This window comes from Lipotes vexillifer, unplaced genomic scaffold (genome assembly GCF_000442215.2).
Source record: "Lipotes vexillifer unplaced genomic scaffold, Lipotes_vexillifer_v1.1 scaffold572, whole genome shotgun sequence".
In the NCBI taxonomy this organism is placed as follows: Eukaryota; Metazoa; Chordata; class Mammalia; order Artiodactyla; family Lipotidae; genus Lipotes; species Lipotes vexillifer.
This window is the reverse complement of record NW_006771270.1, coordinates 191,138-212,202: the sequence shown is the minus strand read 5'-3', so window position 1 is coordinate 212,202 and position 21,065 is coordinate 191,138. Positions and strand designations below refer to the sequence as shown.

The 21,065-nt window shown below is 56.9% G+C and overlaps 1 protein-coding gene across 1 annotated transcript in view; it reads right to left on the bottom strand.

Annotated features, from left to right (window-relative positions):
* Positions 1–405: 405 nt before the first annotated feature.
* The window catches only part of TMEM132E (transmembrane protein 132E), a 51,795-nt gene continuing 31,135 nt past the window's right edge, over positions 406–21,065 (bottom strand). The window contains exons 2-10 of the mRNA XM_007446577.1: positions 12,768–13,225; positions 12,295–12,497; positions 10,675–10,821; positions 10,221–10,413; positions 9,422–9,565; positions 6,610–6,815; positions 4,517–4,802; positions 3,379–3,570; positions 406–2,508 (exon numbers count right to left, since the gene is read on the bottom strand). Of these exons, the coding sequence (XP_007446639.1) occupies positions 1,453–2,508; positions 3,379–3,570; positions 4,517–4,802; positions 6,610–6,815; positions 9,422–9,565; positions 10,221–10,413; positions 10,675–10,821; positions 12,295–12,497; positions 12,768–13,225 (2,885 nt within the window). The 3' untranslated portion in view covers positions 406–1,452. The remainder of the gene's footprint in view (positions 2,509–3,378; positions 3,571–4,516; positions 4,803–6,609; positions 6,816–9,421; positions 9,566–10,220; positions 10,414–10,674; positions 10,822–12,294; positions 12,498–12,767; positions 13,226–21,065) is intronic.

The following is a 21,065-nucleotide window of genomic DNA, read 5'->3' as shown; positions in this document are numbered from 1 at the left end:
GGAGGTGGTGATGGTGACGAGGAGGGATGCCCTCTGAGAGGTGCACTGAGGCAGAGGAGGAAACTGGAGTGAGCTCAGGTGTGCACACAACCCTCTCACCTCTCTCCTTCTTTTTCTGTACCCTCCTACCCTTCTCCTAGAGGAGGCATCTCTTTAGAAGGGCACATTTCTGGGTCAGCGAGTCCTCTATCCCCAGAGGTGAGCATCCCCCCAGCACCACAGAGTTTAAAGGGACCTGGATGTTGGAGGAGGAGCAGGACCGCAGGTGGCTCAGCCGTGTTTCCGTCTCATGTCATTTAGCGTGACCTCTGTGTGTGTGTGTGTGTGTGTGTGTGTGTGTGTGTGTGTGTGTGTGCGCATGCACGCGCCTGCACGCAAGGAAGAGACACAGAGCCAGCCACCATGTACTGCCTGTTCTCTGGGAGCTGCTGCTGCCCCCGCCCCCAGTCTGGTCGCCTCCATTTACTTAAGAAAAATCCGACACAGTGGTGGGTAGAACCCGAGAGAGGGGTGGCTGTGGGATGGGGTAGGGGATCCGTGGGCTCCCTTCTGCCTTGCTTGTCCCAGGGTCCTTCCCAGCACTGCCTGGCGCCCTCTCCCCCTCCCACCGGATTCTGCCTAGCAGCGGGGCGGGTGGCTGCCCCTGCAGAGAGGAAGGAGTGCTCAGCAGAGCAGGAGGGACGGCTAAGGCGTAGTGCTGACCTTGCTGAGGGGTGGGCGTGGGGTACCCAGGGCTCCCAGGCACCCGGACCACAGTGCTCTGGGGTGGACTGAGGACTCCTCCCCATTGAGGGCCTGCCCACAGCCCTTGGGGGCACAGGATGGAGTCCTGAGATCTCAGAGAGGCGCCTGGCTTGGCCCCAGACCCCTTTGGAGAGTCAGTTCCCAGGTCCTGGGAAGGGAGTGGGGGGCACCCAGAAGCCAGCAGATGCTACAAATATCCCCTGCCCCGCAAATGTTCTGTCCACAGCAAGATCCTTGGCAGGGCAGGCAGCTGCCGCCTCCCCACCCTGCAGGACAGAAATCCCTGAATAGCGGTTTGAGAAAAGTCTTTGTGCAGCTTGTGACACAAGGCCCCCCCAAAGCCCCCCCACACAGGGGGAAGCAGAGGACATGGGGGGATGGGGCGGGGCATTGTGTGGACCCTTGGCGCAAGCTCGGCCTCCTTGCCCCCGTCTTGGGACAGGGGTCTGTCCAAGACAGGAGGAGGGTTGGAAAGGGTAGAACGAAGGCTGGGATTGCTCTCCTCTTAGCAAGCTCCAGGGGGAAGGCCCCTCCACCTCTGGGGGCGGAGGAGGGTAGGGTGCGAGGCAAGGAGGAGGCCGTCCGGGAGGAGCAAAGCTGCTGGGGCCGGAGCATAAGATCCACTTCAGCCGGCCCGTGTCAAGTGTGAGCTGGGTCCCGGCTCTGTCCCACACGAAGCCCAGGCCGTGGCGGGCAGGGGACGCACCTCTATGCCATCTCTTTGACTCTGCGCCTGTAATTGTGCAGGTCAGGGGGCGGAGTGGGCCGCGCGGTGCCCGCCGCCTCTGGGCAGCCCCATCCCAGGGCCTCTTCGTCCTCCTCGTCCTCCTCGCCGGCGGGCACCGAGTCGTAGGCCAGCCCCTCCGAGGGCAGGGCCGTGAAGGTGGTGAACTTGACCCGCTTGCGCTTGGAGGTGGGAGAGCTGGCGGGGTCTTCGGCCTGGTCCCGGGCCGAGCCGCCCGAGGAGCCGTCGCCCCGCCCGTGCACCTGGCTCTGGACGCTGCTCTGCGAGCTGCCGCTGCTGTGGTGGTCGCCGTGGCAGCAGGCGGGCACGGCCTCCAGTGGGTTGCTGGCGGGTGGCGACAGCTCCCCCTGCCCCCGCAGCGGCTGCCCGTTGCCCAGGAACACCCAGTGGTGAGAGTGGTCCATGCTGGTCTGGCCCTCGGGCGGGATGCGCTTGTGCCGGTAGCGCAGCACGAAGACGATGCAGTTGATGAGGAAGACCAGGATGGCGAGGCAGAAGACGCCCAGCAGCGCGTACATGCCGATCTCCAGGTCCGTCAGCCCCCTCGGCATCTGCAGGAAGCCGGTGGGCAGTGGCAGGAAATCTTCTGTGGGTGGCACCGCCGGGCTGGCGGTGCCCGGGCCCACGGCCTCGGGCGGGGATCCGGCAGTGCCCGGCGGGCCAGCTCCCTGGGCCTCGTCCTCACCCCCGCCGGGCCCTGGCTGGCTGGGGCCGGGGTAGTCGTAGGTGGGGTCCCCCTCCTCCCGCCCAAAGTGCACCCGCAGGCCTACAGGGGTCGTGGCCAGCACACTCTTGCGCTTGGTTTTCTGGCAGCTCTCGGCGATGGTGAGCTCTGCGCGGAGCAGCTCCCCGGCCCCCTCGGCCTCAGCCACCACCAGTGGGAAGGCCCGGTCCTGGGTCACTGTGGCCACGCGCTCATCCAGACTGCTCACCAGCAGCCCATAGTCCTGGGGGCTGTAGAGGGAGAGTGGGGCCGTGGTACCATCGCTGTAGGAGAGCCAGAGGCTCAGGAGGGCTTCCTGGAGGAGGAAGAGGAGAGGACAGGAATCAGAGATCTACTCCTGCTGGCTTCCCAGTGCTGGAACAGTGCCTGGCAGGTGGTGGGTGCTCGGGAATGGTTATTTGAGGGGGAATTCTCCCACTCAACTCTGTACAGGGAGTTATGGCCCCATACTGCTCCGAGAACGTCCTTGCCCACTTCGCCCTTCTGCCCCGGGTGAGTTGGTGGTAAATTCTGCCTCGGGTCTAACTCAGATCCCTTCTGCTGCAGGAGTCACACCATATCTCCATGCCTGATCACCCCCAGCAGACACGTGGAGACTGCGAACGCACATATACTCAACCCCAGCCTTGTCCTCTGTTAAACCTTCTGAGACTTGACCTCCTTGCAGATGAAGAAGCAGGGCTCAGAGACAAGCAACTGGTCTGAGGTCACGAAGCAAGTTGGGGCAGAGGACTCCTGTGTCCTGACCTCTGGCTCGGTGTTCAGTGCCCACCTTCTCCCTCCCTGTGCCCCCCACCTGTAACTTTTCCACCTTTGTCCCATAGCCAGTGCCCTGGCGTATCAGTGGGGGGCTATAGCTGGGGGTCCAGAGATGGGTGAGGGTAATTCTGGGGGGTGGAGGCAGAGGTGACGGGCCCTCTGAGAAATGCAGGAGTGGGAACCTTCAACAGGAGCCTCTCACCATGGCAGGTGCAGGAAGTGAGACCTTGGCCAGACTCCCGGGCAGACGGTGGGGCACGAGCCCAGTAGGGCAGGTGTGCAGGGCACAAAGGGTAGATAGATCTTCCATTATCAAATCCCTAATCCGGGGGGCTTGTGGCCAGAACCTGCAAGTCCTCCTTCCATACCCCAAGCCCCCAGGCTGGCCAGCTGGGCATCCAGTTACCTGCTTGAGGAAGCTGAGGGTCTGCTGGGCGGCCGTGGTGGCCAGGATGGTGTGGCTGCTACCGGGGCTGGGCCGCAGGGAGAGATCGAGGCTGGCCACCACCTGGGCCTGCAGCTGCGTGATGCTGACCTTCTCCTCTGTCACTGTCAGCAGTGTCTCCCCAAGCACGGACTCCGCCAGGGGGGAAACCACCTGAGGCAGGGTGGGGCGGGGATGGATGAGAGCCAGGAGAGGACCCCCCCCCCCCCTCCAAATTTCCAGCCAGGGAGGAATCTGAGTGCTGCTGGAAGAGAAGCCCGGGGGTGGGGCAGATTGGGAGGCAGGACTCCTGGGCTCTGCCTTAGGTCTGCAACCGGGAACCAGGGTCCAGAGGCCAAGCAAGGGTCAAGGGCTCACAGGAGCCAGGCAGGAACACAGATGAGTGAGGTGAGTTGATTTTAAAGAAAACAACAGCCCTCCCGTAGAGTGATAAGTCACAATTGATGGTCAGCCTCAATGTCAGGGAGACAAAAGGGAGTGGTGGGCACTGGGGCACATGGGAGAACTCGTGCTCATGTAGAAAAGGCAGCAGTACTGACTCTGGCTGATGATTGTCAGGCGGGAATGCACACCCTGTGCTGCCAGACTCATATTTTCTAAAACCAGAAATTTACATTTTTTAAAAAATGAGAAACCTCCCAATTTTTAAATGGTTGGGTCAATCGTTTTACAAACAAAATTATGTCTGCAGGCAGATTTCAGCCCATGGGTCACTATGTATAGTCTCTGAGATGGATGATATCTACCCAGGCACCCAGTTATCAAGGAGGAAGGTCAAAGTTGAGTCCCTAGATCTCCAAAATCCCCTCTTCTGGTCTCTACGCTGGCTGGGCCCTCCCACCTCCTCCCCTCCGCAGCCACATTTCTCAGCGACCACACTGAGCCATGCAAGGTTCACAGAGGCTGATGAGGCTCGGAGAGAGAAGCTTCTCCAAGGTTCGTGACCTTCGATGGTAGAATTTCAAGCAGAAGGGCAGGTGGGGAAGTGTGCCTGCGGGGCCCATCTGGGGTTGCTCCTTGAGGCCGAGGCACTGGAAATCCTGTCTTAGGAATGTCTGTGTCAAGGCTCCCGGCACCCGGCACGCCCCCCTGTGCTTACCTTGAAGGGGGTGGTGCCTGGCTCCAGCCCGGCCAGCGTGCTGCTGTCTACCATGCGTGCCACTCGGGGGTCACCCACCCTCATGAAGTCGCTGACCAGGTCGGTGACCTCCACCAGCCAGTCTGGGCCCAGCATGGTGACCACCTGGTCGGTGCCCTCCGCCGACGTCGTGTGGAACTGGGTGAAAACCTGCAGGGTGGCATGCTGGTACTGCAGGGTGCAGCCACGGCTCGCGCTCTGCCGTCGTCCCTCATCCTCGTCCTCGTCCTCACTCTCCCGGGCTGATCTGGGTGGGGGAGGCCTGGATTCAGGGCTCCCCACCCTGGCTCTGACCTGCACGAGTCCCTCCCTCCCTCTTGCCCCACCAGCCCCTCCCCGGCTCCCGTGGGTGGAAGGTTTTCCCTGGCCCACCCCTTCTGTCTCTGACAAGCTTGGAGCCTGACGTCCCAGGCTTTCCTCTCCTAGAAAGGTACCTTCTTGACCCCCCACCCGACCCCGTGTCCCCTGCCTGGCTGCGCCCACACCTGTGAATAGCTGGCATCAAATCTTAGCAAATACTGGCTCTTTCTCAGCACTAAGCACTTGCTGGGCGCTGGGCTCAGCTCTAACTTGGATCAAAGGTGATCCTTGCTCAAGTGCCAGGAGGCTTAGCTGCGTCGTCGTGTCCTACAGCTGTGTGGCAGACAGAACTTGGATATTCAGCTGATGAGATTGCCAAGCAGAGTGTGGGAGGTGTGTCCTGGCTTCCTCTGGCTGCTCAGAGTAAAATGCAAGAGGAGACAGATAAATGGAGGGAGGAACTGGTAGGCAAAATGGAACCAGGACTTGACAATTTGGGGAATTCTCAGCCTGTCCAGATTGCCAAAAATACGAAAATCAGGAGATTCACCCAGGAAAGCAGGCTGTGGAGAGAGAGAAGGGTGTGGCCAGTGCTTGGCTAGTGCTTCAGAAGGATTAAACCACCAAAATATTCATTCACATAGAGGGCTCTTTTAACCCTCATAGCAATCCGCTGAGCTAAGTGTAAACGTGCCCATTTTAGAGATGAGGAAACTGAGGCACAGTAGCCTAAGGTTACCCAGCTAGCAAATAGCAGTCAGGATTTCACCCCAAGCCATCTGGCTTCAGAGTTCACTATGTCCTTCACTACTCAAAGGAGCATCGACCTCACTGGGAGCTGGCCTGAAATGCAGACTCACAGGCCCCATCCCAGTTTCACAGAATCAGAATCTGCATTTTAACAGCATCCTTGGGCAAGTCGCGTGCAAGTTCAAGAGGCCCTGGTCTATGCTGCCTTGCTTTTCCAAATCTCCGCAGAACTGAACTGATCCCAACTCTCACTAGGCCGCCTGCTTCTCTCTCCAGCTCCACCCTTCCCGCTCTTAGCTGCCTGTCACTCTGCCTCTCTTCTCTTCCCTGCTGGCTTCTCTCTCCAGCAGCGATGAGTGGGTGAGTGGAGTGTGCTGAGTACACCCGGACCTGCCCCACAGATGGGCACCCAGGTGTGTGAGCCTGTATCCCAGCGAGGGAGCCCAGTGGGGGGTCACCGTGTGCCTGGCTGATGTACTCACAAGTGTGCCCCTGGTGTGCCCAGGCTGGGGCACGTGTGTACAGGTATGTGAGCACCTGTGTTGGTGTTTCTGCTGCATTTGGTCTGCTGCTTGACTGCTCTTACCCTGTCTCCCTAGCCAACTCCTTTCCACTCATCCTTTAAGACTTAGCTCCCGAGTCACCTCTTCCAGGAAGCCTGCTTTGACTTCTTCTGGAGGAAGAGGTGGTTCTTTCCTTTGTGCCACTTGCTTCCCTGTACTCAGGGCTTCCTTCATCCACCACGCTCCATGGTATATATGAGACGGCTTCCTGATGGACCCAGAGCTCAGCTGGGTCAGGCTCTGGCCACACTTACCTGCTCCCCTCCCTGCCCCCATCCGTGCCTGGCACACAGGAGCTGCTCAATAAGTTTGTTGATTGCATAGCCGACCTGCAGACTGTGTACGCCTAGGGCCTTACACACACATGCAGATCAGATGTTGTGCCAGGGCTGTGTCACCCATGAGTATCCCCAGCATCCGCTGTGTTTGGAGGGGCCATACCTCCAGTCAGGAAGGATAGGTACCCTCCAGCCCTTCACTTGGCTGAGACGGGCATCCGAGAGCTCAATGTGCAGGGGCAGCTTGGGCACCCAGACTGTCATTTCCAGGGGGGCATTGAGGACGTCGTAGCGGAAGGTGACCCTGGCGTTCATGGAACCGCGAGACTCCTTTCCGCTAACAAACACATAGTCACAGCTGCTGGATACCTGGGGAGGGGGAGAGAGGTTGGTTGGCCTGTCTTGCCCTACAGGTCATCCTGTGGGGCAGTGCAGAGGACCTCATTCTGACAAGAAAGGCCAGAAGGCCATTGGACAGAGAAAGTGCCAGTCACAGGAGGCTGAAGGGGAGAGGCTGGGTGGGAGGAGGCCCCTAATTTAATTCCTCTGGGAGGTGTCAGCTTCCACTCCATTGCTCCAGAGATCACCTCTTAGTGGCTACCTTGGGAGGATTTTGCTCCCTGGCAAGAAGCCAGTGTGCCAATATTTTTGTAAGGGGCTGCTTTTGATGTGCCAGGCCACACCCTGGGGGAGTCTTCAGGTCCCCAGCGCTGGCTCCCCTCCCCAGCATGACCGCCTGGGCTCTGGAGCAGGTGTCTGATGGGTAGAGTCCTCCACAGTACACAGGAGTAGCCTGTCCTGAGCAGGACGCTGGGGTGCGACTGGGTGGGGAGGAGGTCGAGGTGGAGGGGGTGGGGAGAAGGGGCAGGCCCACAGCTCCTCCAAGGTGCCTCTGGCCCAGTGGTCCCAGGCAGATGGGCAGCTGGTTAATTTCTGGGAGGGGGCTGCTCCAGCCAGGGGTGGAACTGAGGGAAAGGGAGAGGAAATTTCAGGACCAGAGAACCCCAAGCATAGACAGGTGGACAACTGCCACCCACGGGTGCAGCTTTTGCAAATGCACGCCCCCCTGGACACCACCTTGCGTTCTTCACGGCTCTCCAGATGAGCACGTGCTCACTGAGCACATCTTGGTGGACAGCTGTGCCCACTCACGTGTCCCCGCTAGCACTTCAGGACAGATGCAACGGGCGTCTGTGTAAGTGCCCACGGACACACCTGGCACACCTGGAGTGAATCCTGTGTGCAATGCATGTAGGTGCTCCTACTGGGACAAGCCCCAGGGTGCACATCCTTGAGTTTGGAGGAGGGTCTATCAGGCAGCCTATGGGCTGATGACAACCTGAATGCTCTCGTGGGGGTGAGGAGGGGCCGGGACTGTGGTTCATCCGTGCAGATGAGCCCCTGACAGTCCCAAACTCCTTTGAGCTCTCTTAATCATCTCAGGGGGTGGGTGGAGAGGAGTGGGACAGTGGTTCTGCTAGAAATGGTCATTTCCCACTTCGGAAGGCAGAGAATCCCAGCTGAAGGCTGGCAAATCCCATTTAGAATGTTGGCAGACTCCTGAAAGAACCCGAGTGGATTTCAGTGGGAACGGAAACAAATTCCATTTCGAATCTTTGCTAATTCCCTTTGGTATCTAAGTCACGGTGACTGTTCTGGTCTGCTCTGGGGCGGGGGTGTGGGAGTCTGGGTGGTAGAGGAAGGTGCTGGGTGAGGACTCTTGGGAGCAGGCCCATTTCTCCCCATCCCAGCCTGCCAGCAGTGGCAAGCCCCATGGGCCTGACAAGGCTTCCAGCCCTCAGGAGGCCATGGGTGTGTGGTACCAAGCCGTCTGCTCTGGCTCACTCAGAGGACATTCTTCCTGGATGTGGGGGATGGAGGAGGTGAGCCTAGGGCTCCAGAGACCAGGAGGGATCCAGGGCAGAGCAGAGAGAGAGAGAGAGAGAGAGAGAGAGAGAGAGAGAGACAGAGAGCGAGAGAGAGCGAGAGAGAGAGCGAGAGAGAGCGAGAGAGAGCGAGAGAGAGAGATAGAGAGAGAGAGCGAGAGAGAGAGAGAGAGAGAGAGAGCGCGAGAGAGCGCGAGAGAGCGAGAGAGAGAGAGAGAGAGAGAGAGAGAGAGAGGAGAGAGAGAGAGCGCGAGAGGAGAGGGCACCCGCGCCCCACTCCCCCTGCTGAAGGATTTACAGAAACAGGAAACAGATTCTGTCGCCCAATCATTTGATTTTGGCACCAGCTGGAGGCTGGCATGGCAAACAGCTCACCAATCCCACAGGGACCAGGGTTGGATGCCCTCCTGCATCACTGCCCGCCCCACTGCCTCCTCCCCGCATCTCACCTCTGACCGCTGTCCAAAGCCAGAGGAAATCTGGAGGCCCTCTTGGGGAGGTAGCAAACTGGGCCAATCAAGTCAGATCAACGTCCTGTTTGCTGGGCTGTGGAGGACCCTCTGCCCGGAGGGGGCCTCTGGGGAGGAGCTCAGGGCGAGGCCTTTGGGAGGTGGAGGGCTGGGGTGGGTGTTCCTGGAGTGGGTCCTTCACACAACCTTCACTCCCGGCCTAGCTCGCGAGCTTCTGGAGGCTTCCTCCCTGGGCTGGATCTCCTCCACCTGGCCACCAGCGCCCAGGTTCAGGGCGTGCCTCTGAGACCCCCCAGGACCCCCCCCATTGCTTTACCTGGTGTCTGCCGCACAGCAAGGGCTCAGTAATGACTTGGGGATTGAATTCAAGTTGTCAGTGCTGCTTTCTCCTTTCAGCCTGCCAAAAGGTCTCTTCCACATTCCTGTAGGAAGCCCTCCAGGACCTCCCCTTGCTCAGGCTGGACATGGGATGCTCTTCCCCTCACCCCCTGCCATTTCCCCTCCTCTTGCCTACCCAGGGGACCTGCCTGGGATGTGAATTCCCCTCTGGTTTGGGGTCCCACTCCCCCGGAAGGCCCGAGGCCTTCTTCCCAGGCTCCCCCACCTCCAGGAAGCTCACCTTGATGATGTCCTCATTGTCAGATTCGCATTCCACCAGGGCAGAGACATCTAGGACAAGGCCGGTCACCTCGACGGCAATGACCTTGACAGGGATGGCCACCGTCCGGCCGGTCAGGATGGCTGTGTTGATGATCTCTGTGTCCTGCAGGGAAGAGAGGAGGGCGGGGCTCTGCTGAGCTGCTTGAGGTCCCCTGCTCTCCCAGTACCACCAGCCAAGCCCCGGCAGCTCCCAGCTGTCCCCACTCCTCAGATGCGTATCCTTCCCTTGGGGACGTGGGCAGACAGATGCATCTACCCGGTCTCGCGTGCCTTCTCAGACGCTCTGCTCACTTGGACTCCCGTGGTAGCCTTCAGGATCTACCCCACTCTGCTGCCAGAAAACAATGCTTCCCCAATCCTCCACCATCTCCTCTCAACATCCTCCATGCTCCTCCGGACTCAGAGTAACGTCCAGCACATTTGCCTGGCTATTCCACGTGCCCCTGAGCACCAGACAATCATTCCCGGCACTCTTCCTAAACCCATAGCTCCTTTGAACAAACTATCCCCATTCCCATCACCACACCTTTGCCCAGGAGATCCCCTGCCTAAAGCACCTTCCTCATCTTCTCTGACTACTGTATGATCCCCTCCTCCATGGGACCTTCAAAGCTCCACTGCATGGTCACCTCATCCAGGAAGCCCCCCACCAAGTGGCCCCTCCATGGGGACTTCTCCCACCTCCGTGCCCCTCAGCAGCCGCTGGCCCACTCCAGTACCAGGCGCAGAGCTCACCTGCCTCCCGTGAGTGCACTCACCATGGCCAGGGGCAGGATGGCCTGCACGTCCCGCTGGATGCCCGTCAGCTCGGTGACAGCCCGCTCCAGGTCAGGCAGGGCACCGTGGCCGCGGTAGTCGATGTGCCACATTATCCTCCGCTTGACTGACTGGCTGGTGAAGTTCTCCATCTCAAAGTCCAGCTGCAGGATCTCCAGGGGCCCCTGGTCCTCCCTGCGCGGTGGGGGAAGGAAGGAGAGCCCAGAAGGAAGGGCTGGGAGCAGCTCAGGAGCTACGAAACCCTCGCTGAGGACCCTAGCCCTCCTCAGTGGCCTTTCCCCGGGGCCCTCTGAGCCTTCCCCAGCCTGGCCTCCAGGGTCCCCAGAAAGTACGCCCCGGCCCTTCCACCGGCCTGGCCTCCTCCGTCAAGGATTCCCCCACCCCTCCCTGGTGCTGTCCTGCAAAGAGGTGGGAAGACGAGCCACCTTGGCTCACCAGAGGGGCAGTGGTGTGCCCTGGGCCCAGGACACATCCACGGTGGCTGTTGAATGCTTTGCCCCAGTCAGCAGCTCCGAGGTCACGTGCCACTGGCCACTCCGTGACTTGGTTCCTAGAAGGGTCACACCCTTCTTGGCCTTCACCCTGGGACAAAGCAGGAAGAAGAAGAGGGAGAGGGTCAGCTTGGGGGTCCAAGGGCTGCCCACCTGCCTACCATCCTTAGGGTGGGGCTGGGAGAAGGGCGAGCAGGTGCGTAAGTTACCCTGAGTTCTAGACTCAAAGCCTGAAACTAATTTGGGGGATCTGGTATCATGTAGCTTCAACCTCTGGCCCTAGTGGAAGCTGTAGTCCCTTCTATTATATCTCTGCCAGGTCCTTACCTAACCTCTACTTGCATACCTTAGTGACAGGGGACTCACTACTTCTGCACACACCCCATTGCATCTTTAGAAAGTCCCTAAAAGGAGAAACTTCTTCCCTGTATGTGGCTGAAATAGAACAGCCGTGGGTTCTGTTGGGGGAAGGGAGGACAACTCTCTTCCACCTGAACAGACATCTGGGGAGGTGAGCAGGTGTCCTCTGAGTCTTTTCTCCAGGCCTAAAATCTTCAGTTCCTCTGACTGTTGCTCTTTTGCCATAGCTTCAAGTCACCCATATCCTAGTCACCTTCCTCTGAATACATAAGGTGTAGTGTCTTATACTAAATACAACACTTCAGCTCTAATTAACACTAACTAAAGCAGAATGATTATCACCTCCCTAATTCTACATACTTTACTCCTATTAATGCAGCCCAAGATCTCTGATGACTGATTTAACTCATATTCACATTCAGGTATTAATCACTGAATTAGGTATGACTCTCTCCAGGAATACTTGAACTTTAAGGTAGTACATTCAGGACAGAAGGCAATACTTAAAGAAGCTGGAGGTTAATGGTGCTGTTTCAGGTCCCATGTATAGTGCTTGGGTTGGTGGTGAGCATTTTGGTGGGGCCTTTCTTATATCCTCAGAATCACCCAACATGGCTCAAACCATGGATTCCTACTGTGAGACATCATTATATTTTGTGGGGATGTGCTATGGCTGAAGGCATTTCTGAATTTGTGAACTGTATCCTTCACAAAGAAAGAGCTAGGACTCCTGAAAATATTTCTCCCCACTCCAGGATTAGACAAATGTCCTGACACATGGACACTCTCCTGTTCATCTTTTGGCTCCCAGGCAAGGGGCTGCTCTCTGATCTCCATTTCTCCTCTTAGGCCTCAGTCTACTCATCTGTAAAATAGAAGAGTTGCACCCACTAATGTCTAAGGGCCCTTCCAGCCCCGATTCTACCATTCTGGATATCATGCTTGTGGAAATGGATGTTTCCTCTTCACCATGACACCACTTCTGTGAGGTAGGGAGGACAGGGCAGACATTTTTTGTGGCCATCAGGAGGATGAGAACACCGAGGCTCAGGTAAGTGAGCTGTCTTCCTGAAGTTGCTCAAGTGATAACTGGAAGAACTGGGATTAGGATGCTGGATGGGCAGGTCTGGGCGAGCCCTCTACAAGGGGTCAGGTGTGCATCTGACCTTGGAAGGGAAGCCAGACCCCCGCCCATACCCCCTACCTGAGAGTGAAGTGCTCCAGGCTGGGGCTGGAGGGAGAGGAGGAGTTGGGGGCCAGGTAGAGGAGGATGCTGAGCAGTTCCCCGGGCTTGAGGGGCCGGTCAGGCAGGCGGATCATCAGGTTGCTGTCCAGCCTGTGCTCCTGCAGGGTCCTTCTGGGGGGCGGACGGAACAGGCTGATGCTCCCGATGCGCAGCAGGGGATGCTGGGTCGGGCTCTCGGCCCGGGCCCCGCCTCCGGGCCCGGCACCCCGCCGTGTTCCTCCACAGCCTCCGGACGCATCCGGGGCGTGGAGAGTGTAGTAGAGCTCGGCTTGCTGACTCTCCCCTGTGGCCTCGGGCTCCAGCCCATCTGGAGACTTGCGGCGAGCAGTGGATGGTGCGGCCGGGGCGGGGGGCCCGAACCAAGCCAGGGGCAGCTCGGCGCGCACGAGACAGGTGGCCAGACCCCCGCTGAGGCGGCAGGAGCTCTTGACCTCCCGGGCATCCCGGAAGGCGTGCAGGCGGACGCAGGGCAGCCGCTCGGTGACACCGAAGTCATCCCAGTCCCGGCCGGCCACGTAGAACAGCACCTGGGCCACTGGCTGCGAGGCAGGCACGCGGGGGTGGACGATGAAGGCTCGCACCTTCCAGCTGACCGTCAGGCGCTCGGGGATGTCCAGGGTGCTGGACGGCTGCAGGAGCTCCCGGGCCACCACCTGGCTGGTGCTGAAGGGTCCCAGGGAGACATTGAGGACGGGCAGCTCCTTGGTCTGGAACACCACGAAGGGCTCGGAGCGCTGTAGGGAGCCGTTGGTGATCGCGGGAGGCGTGCGCCGCGCCTCCCGCAGGAAGAAGGCCAGCCGCGTGTGTGACAGGCGGTAGCTGACCGGCAGCACCGGGCTGGCCTGCAGCCCCGGAGGACTGGGGCTGGCCGGGTGGGAGCGGCCAGAGGCTGGGGACAGACAGAAGAAAGACCCCAGAGTGGTCAGGAGAGGCCGTGCTGAGACTCCAGGGCACCCCAGCCTCCCACCCTTACAGAGGGCCATCCACTCCCAGCCGAGCGGAGCTCAGCCCGGCTCTCCATCCTCAAGGCTCCAAGCCGGGCTCCACCTTTGCTGGTGCGTTAATTGCCCTCTTGCTGCTGATTCATTTCTTTATCTGCGATGCAGGGGTAAAGCTAATGCCGGTACAAAGCGTTGTGAAGGTTTAAAGAGGTTTTATCCTCTGGCATCTTCGTTTGTAAAATGAGTCTAAAAATTGTTTCTGTCTCAAAGAGCTATTGTGGGGACTTACCGAAGTCATGTGCGAGGAGGGCTAAGAGCAAGTGTGATGCCGAGGCGGTAAGTTTTCACTCTTACCATTATTAATGGTACAGTACAGTACGTATTTAACGATTTAACATTGTTTATTAAAATTAAACTATTATTCATGCATTATTATGACACGCAGTGGCTTATTTGATCCTCATCAAGCCTTTGAACCAGGTATTATTATGATCTCCATTGATTCACCCCGTTTTCTATCAGTAACTTCTCTTTTTGGAGAGCCTATTCTTACCTCTTACAAATGAAGGTGCCGGATGCTTAAATAACTTACCCAAGTCACATGAGTGAAAGGGGCCAGCAGCTGGAGTTGAACCTGAGGCCACCTGGCTTTCAAACCCAAGCCTCTACTCCTTTACTGCTCCAGCTGCCTCAGATGGTGCAGGGTCCCCAGGGATCCCACATCGCCCCCTACCCCCTATATGTACCACCCCACAAATACACACTGGGAAGTTGATCCTCGTCCCCCAAACCCAAACGTGGGCCTTGGGGTCTCGGGCTTGACTTCTTCCTTCTCTTGGCCACTCACCCCATCCTCACAGGATCCCGCCAAGCTGTAGCAATTCTACCTCTTGGCTCTCTGGTCTGTCCCCGGCTTTCCCTGACCTCCACCCCCAGGCCCCTGCTCCAGCTTTGGCTTCATTCCTGTTGCTATGACAACATAATGTTGTCTAAGTGGGTCTCACCTCTCCCCAGCTCTTCCCTTCCCTGGCATACCCTTCCCCCCTATAGCAGCCAGAGGGATTTGTTTCTCCCAGACACAGATGGGACCTTGTTGGCTCCTTACTCCCAGCTCAACACCTGTTGGTCACTGTTAAGGAACAGGAAGGACCAAGATGGGGAGGTCTGAGGTTTGAGAACCAGTTCTGGATCTGCTGCTTAGAAAGCAGTTGGGTTGGTTGCTGTGCCCTGGCCCAGGTCATTACCCCAGATCCCACATGTGTGCCTGCAGCCAGCCTCCCTTCAGGGGGCAGGGACATGCTCTTAGAGACTCCAGTGGACCCCTGAGCCATGTTTCTCACCTTTGATGTTGTGTCGTCATTTGTTTTCGAGAATCAAGAAATCGCTCTATAATTTATGTAACACAATGCAAAAGTGTATTATTAAAGACTGTCCCTTCTGCTTACAGAACTCACCTTGTGCCTGAGCGTGGCATTCAGGGCCCTCTACAATGAGCTCCAGGCTCCCCTTTCCTCAGTATTCCTCTTCCCAGGCTCCTGCTGCCAGCATAACTGGACAACTTCTGGCTTTAGTGCTGGCTGATGCTGCCTTACCGCCCCTCCTATGCTCATGCTGTGCCCTCTACATTGGATTCTCTCCTATCCTATCTGCACACATCCAAATCCGAATCTTCCTCTAAGGCCCTGCTCAAATGCCACCTCCTCCATGAAGCCCTCCAAGATATGACCTCTACTCCTGGGAATTTCCTCAGAGCTTTGCCCTTCTCTGAGGGAACCTCTCATCCTGCCTTGTGTGAGAGTTATCTACGAGGCCTTGCACTGAACAAGTCTTTAACAAATCACTGTTGATCTGCACTGAGTGATTCGCAGAGACCTCCGTCCCAAGGAGACTCCTAATCAGTGCTATGGTGGTTACTTGCCGCTTATGCATATTATCATGTTACCACCATCAATGAAACCTTGATGGTTCCACAAATGTTCACACCCAATTCCTCATAAATGCGATGAACTAAAAATTCCCTGCCCTTGAGGCTTTGGTGTCTATGTCTGATGTTTTTTAATTTGTGGTTTAATTTTCTCATTTAACAAATGAGGCAATTGGCTTGGGCCACAACAAAGGCCCTGGGTCAAGTGTCCTAAGAGGAGTGGCATCTGGTCTGTGTGACTCCTTAGGGCCCTGCTTGAGCAGTCCTTAGGACCAGCTGGTCCCTGGTCCTCTAGGCAGCCCATGCTTTAACCATCAGACTGCTCCCTCTGTTCCCAGAAGAACTCTGTTCTCAGGCCACCCTTCTCCACTAGACGTCCTGCAGCCCTGCAAGGTAAGCCAGCTGCCGATGATGGGGTAGAGATGCGCAGCCTGGTCCCAGATGAGAATAGGAAGGCGTTTGGAGAGATGGGAGCCTTCCCTGCTGCTGCATGGAATCCCTGCCCCACGGTTACCACTGGACTTTCTGAGAAGGTGTCCCTGCTGCCTGGGGCGAAGCTGGCTCAGGCACACATGTGGGATCTGGGGTAATGACCTGGGTCAGGGCACAGCAGCCAACCAACTGCTTTCTAAGCAGCAGGAAGCAGGCAAACGGAGGCTTCAGGACTCAAGTTTAAGCCTTCTCCCTGCCACACTCACGAGGCAACTTGCTTCCCATTTTGAGCCTCGGTTTCCATCTCTAAAATTGAGGAGGTGACATCAGCCACCTCACAGGGATGTTGAGTAGCTGAAAGACCAAGGGGAGGAGGGGGCACTGCTACAGGTGGTGGGATGTCCATGACCTGCAGGTACTGAGCTGAGATGGGGAGAGGCCACTGTGCTTGTCCTGCTGGGGTTGGAGAAGGGCACCAGTTGTCACTGAGCTGTGAGCGCTCAGGCCGGGTGGACAGGGTAGGGATGTGGATGTCAGAACCACCGGCCCTGTCTTGTTTACCATCCCCAGGAGACCCCGGAGGCTGCTAAGACTAAGGCACTTAGTCCCCTTTGGCCCTCTCACCGTCCCAACCTCAGGCAGGGCCAGCCATCTGGACCCCTTGGAGGCACAGTGGGGCAGGGCCACCAGATAGGCAGCAGACTCAGAGGGGTGCGGAGAAAGGGTCTGGAGAAACGTGCTTGCGTGCACCCCTCCGCCCTCAGATTTTTGTTGAATGAATGCAATTCTCTGAATGAGCTGCCCAGCACTGACTGGGATGCCATGGGCTAATGAAAGCGCCCTCCATGGGGCATCCCAGAGGAGACTGGATGGCCAGTCAGGGCAGGGTTGCTGGGCTGGGGGTTCTTGATCTCTCTCAGCAACCTTGCAGATAAGGAGACTGAGTTTCTGAAACAGGAAGCAACTTATATTAAGAAGGCAACTAGCATTTAGAAAAGGGAGCCAGAAAAGATGGTATTAGGGTACTACCATTTTGTACCGGGGTCATCATGACACACAGCACCGCCCCCCCATCACCACCCATGAATCATTCTATCCTCTGGGGCCCTGAGACCCCTCTGTGGGCTGAGTAGGGGCGGGGGTGTTCCTGAGACCCCAGCACTAATCTCAGCTCTATGGCTCAATTACTCTGGAGCCTAAAGGAAGTTGCTTGATGTCTCTGGGCCCCAGTTTTCCCAGGGAGGTAGGGGAGGCCCTGGAAGCCGTCTGGTGTGGTGGGGCTGCCGGGAGGAAGGGGAGACTGCGGGAGTTGCCAGCAGATCAAGTTTTTGGAGACACGATGTGTGAATGTGTGTGCACACGTGCGTGTGCTGAGCTGCACGCTGGCCGGCATCTCACAAAGAGCTCTCAGCTCCGGGCATCACGGAGCGTGGAATGGGCTTGGGAAGGAAAAGCTGCTAGAAGGTTCCCTGAAGGAAGATGGATGGGGTAAGGAAGGGTCAACCCAGAGCCGAGCTCGGCCAGTTCCAGAGGTGAAGGAGGAGTGCTCCAGGGGTGCTGCTCGGGTGGACTTGCTGGCCTGGACCCGCCCCACTTTGGAAACACCCAACACAACTCCCTGCAGTCTGAGGGGGGAGCGTGCACGCACACACACTCACACACTCATGCTCACACACAGCCTGGCACACACCTGCTCATCAGGCCCCCCACCAGGAAGCCCGTGACAGGTAGTTCTGAACCCCGGCTGCCCCTGGGCCTCTCACCTGCCCCACTCGGCTCCCCGGACCCCAGGATCCACCTGCTGACTTCTGTTTCAGCCCAGCTCGCCCTGTGGACCAGACTTAGTACTGCCTTCCTGTCAGCAGCCTCCCCTCTCCTGGGAGCAGCAGTCGGATTCTCCCTCCGTCTAGGTGGCCTTGGGCCTAAGGAATCATTTGGGTCTGGCTTCCCTGTTTCTGTCTCCCTAGGGAAGGGGCTCTCCCTGTCTCATCATGTCTCATGGTCAGCATTACATGCCCCCCTTCCAAATTCATACGTCGAAGTCCTAACCCCCAGCACCTCCTAATGTGACTGTGTTTGGAGATGGGGGTCTTTAAAGAGGTAATTAAGTTAAAATGAGGTCATACGGGTGGGTCCTAATCCAATATGACTGGTGTCCTTAAATGAGGAGATTGGGGCACAGACACACACAAGAGGGAAGACCATGTGAAGACACAGGGAGAAGGCGGCCGTCTACAAGCCAAGGAGAGAAGCCTCAGAAGGAACCCACCCTGCTGTCACCTTGATCTCAGACTCCCAGCCTCCAGAAATGTGAGAAAAGACATTTCTGCTGTTTTTGTAAAAGTCTCTGGGACTTTGTTATGGCAGCCCGAGCAGGTTAATAATAGATGGGGATGAGCTATTTCTGTCCCTCACAGCCTCAGTTTCCCCAGTAAGATGTGGAGATACCGTATCGGGGTGGAGGAGGAAGACAGGCTGGGATCAGGCAGCTTTTGCAGACAGGGGTAATGATGGAGGCTGAGGCGTTCCCAGCACCTCCCCTGACTGTGCCTGGCATGTGACCCTTCCTAGCTGAGCTGAGCCAGCTCCTTTCTCCCTCAGCCCTGGAGGGCACATTCAGCTCTTAACAGCTTGGTAACTAAGGATGAGGTGTCTGTGGTTGTAAGAGGTCTGAACCCCCATCTCTCCCACCTCCACCCATCTCCTCTCCCACCAGCTCCCCTGGGCCCTGAACCTCAGGGACCCTTGGGAGCACCATCCTGGGGCCACTTCAAGACTATGCTCAGCTGAGAGCCAGCAGCCATCCTTCCCTTCTTGTTCCAGAACGAGGCTAAGGCATGAAGAGAGGCTTCACTGGAGCTAAAGAAGGGCACTGGACCCACCAGCACCCAAGAGAACATTTGCCCAGGAGGTGGGTGTGGGGGTCCCCTCATTCTTCCATGCCCAGCTTAAGCATCACCTCCTCCCTGAAGCCTTCCCGGATACCTCCACTGCCACCACTGCTTTGTTCTGTCTAGCTCTGGCTCTGGCTGATCAGGAGCTTGGCCCTGGTATAAGTGTGAGATGCAAGTAATCAATGATCTATCTCAGCCACTTCTGTGAATTTTTCCTGGCGGGCAGGATGCTGGTCCATGGGTCCCTTCGTCTCTCAAGCCACCTCCAGTCCAACACCAGAAGGCAGGTACTTGTTTATGCTTTTGTTTTTCCAGCTGGATTGGGATCTGGGCAGACACTGGGTCTGGACCAGCTTTGCATAGTGCCCGGCGTGGCACATGGTCGGTGCTTAACAGATGTCAATTCTACCCTCTTATAAGGCTGGGGGCACCTGCTCAGGGCCATTGGCTGGATAGAGGCCCTCCTTTTTCATCTCAGGCTGGCCCTAGGTGTCTGAGAGTGCAGCAGGGGCCTTTGCCCAGCCCCAGATAAGCTTCACACCTTCTCCCCAGGCACAGAGGCCAGCCCCTCTCCCCAACCTATAGAATAGATAAATGAATCTGCGTGGAGGCTAGGGCCAGGCAGGCTGGGGGAGGGGGCGCTTCTGGCCATCTCCCTGCTTCTAATCAAGATCAGATGCCTCCTGCTTCTATCTCTAATTGTCCCCAAATTAAAACTAATCGCTTGTAAATCAGAAAAAATAAAAGATTGTCATCAGCTTTGGTGAGTTTGAGGCTGAGGGGCACAGCAGGGCCTGCCAGCAGGGCCAGAGGACATGGGGCTGTGCTGGGAGAGGGATTGGCCTGCTCACGTGTGTGTGTGTGTGTGTGTGTGTGTGTGTGTGTGTGTGTGTGTAAGAGCCACACCTCAGGTCTGGTGCTTGGGGATCCTTCTACTCTTACTCCTGAACTTGCCTGAATCTAAGAATCAGCCAGAGAAAACAAAACAGCAATAGCAAACAGATTCTCGGGCTGGATCCAGGCAGACACAATCACAATGTCCAGGGGAGAGACCTGGTAATCTGTGTTTATTAAGGATCCCAGGCGTTGATATTATCATAGGAGTTTGGACCACACAGTGCTAAGCAGGACGGGCTGGGAGATGCTGAAGCGGTCATGACCTGCATAGCATAACGTGGTGATGCTGATGGTGCAAGATGAAGCATCCAGGGCCCAGACAGTGCTGGGCATGCACTGGTGCCAATTCTACAAAGGGATGAATGAACGGGCAGGAGGAGGTGAGAGCCAGGGTTGATGCAGGTGGTGAGGATCCTAGTGAAATCGAGCAGGACCCTGGAGGGCCCTCCGGGGTACAAAAGCCTTTCCCTGTCCCCCATTTCTTGTCTGTAGGAAAAAGGCTTCGGTCTCCTAGGCCTTCCCAGAGTTTCACAGAGCAGGCACAAGCAGTTAGTGATTTGGACAATAGAGTCACAGGGCTCCTAACTCCTCCTGCAGGGATGTAAACAACAATCTGATGCGTACCTCTGAGTTGTTCTACTGAAACTAAGAGCCCCACCCAGGTGGAGGATGGTGACTACATGCTGACCACAAGTGTGTAGACCTCAGAATGGCTGGAACCAGAAGGTTGCGATTCTGGAAACATCACCCTGTTACCTCACCACCAACCAATCAGAAGAAGGTCCACAAGCTGATCACGCATCCTCTGACCCTCTCCCCTAGCACCATCTTAAAAAACCCTCACCTGAAAGCCATTGGGGAGTTCAGGTCTTTTGAGTACAAGCCACCCGTTCTCTTTGCTTGGACCTTGCAGTAAACCTTTTCTGCTCCAAACTCCAACGTTTCAGTTTGTTTGGCCTCACTTGGCATCGGGCACATGGACTTGGGTTTGACAGCACTAGGGGCCATGCGGTCCAGGATCAAGAAGCCAGGGATGGGCTATGCACAGTGACCCCTCCCAACTCAGACCTCCAGGCCCACAGGAGGGGTGTGACCTAGGGGGTACACTCCCCTGGCCCAGGACAGTGGCAGTGGAGGAAACTCTCCACTGAGTACCCTGAAGAGCTAGAATAGGGCTCTCACCGGTAGGAGGGAGGCTTGCGTTCCAGCACTGCTCTTCCTTGGCTAATGGGTGAATCTGACCCAGAGCAACCATGTCATTTCTGCACCCCAAGGCCCTATTTCCCCATCAGCAAAATGGGGGATTAGCAACCAATATACCAGTTACTCCAGAGCGGGGTGCTGAAGTAGAAAAACACTATGTCTTGAGAAAGGTTTTATTTTTTCAATTAGTGATACCCAGTGTTAGTAAGGGTTTTAAGGTATGGGTCGATCACATAACCTACCGTCGGAGGGTAAACTGGGCAAGCTTTCTAGAAAGCAATTTCAAAATATGTTTTAAAGGCCTTGAAACCGTTCATGCTCCTTGCCGCAGTAACTCTGCCTTTGGGAATCTAATAAGCAGAAATCGGCTCAAAGATTTATGTGGAAAGATATTCACCACAATGTTCTGTTTATTAGTAAAAAATTAGAAACAACCTA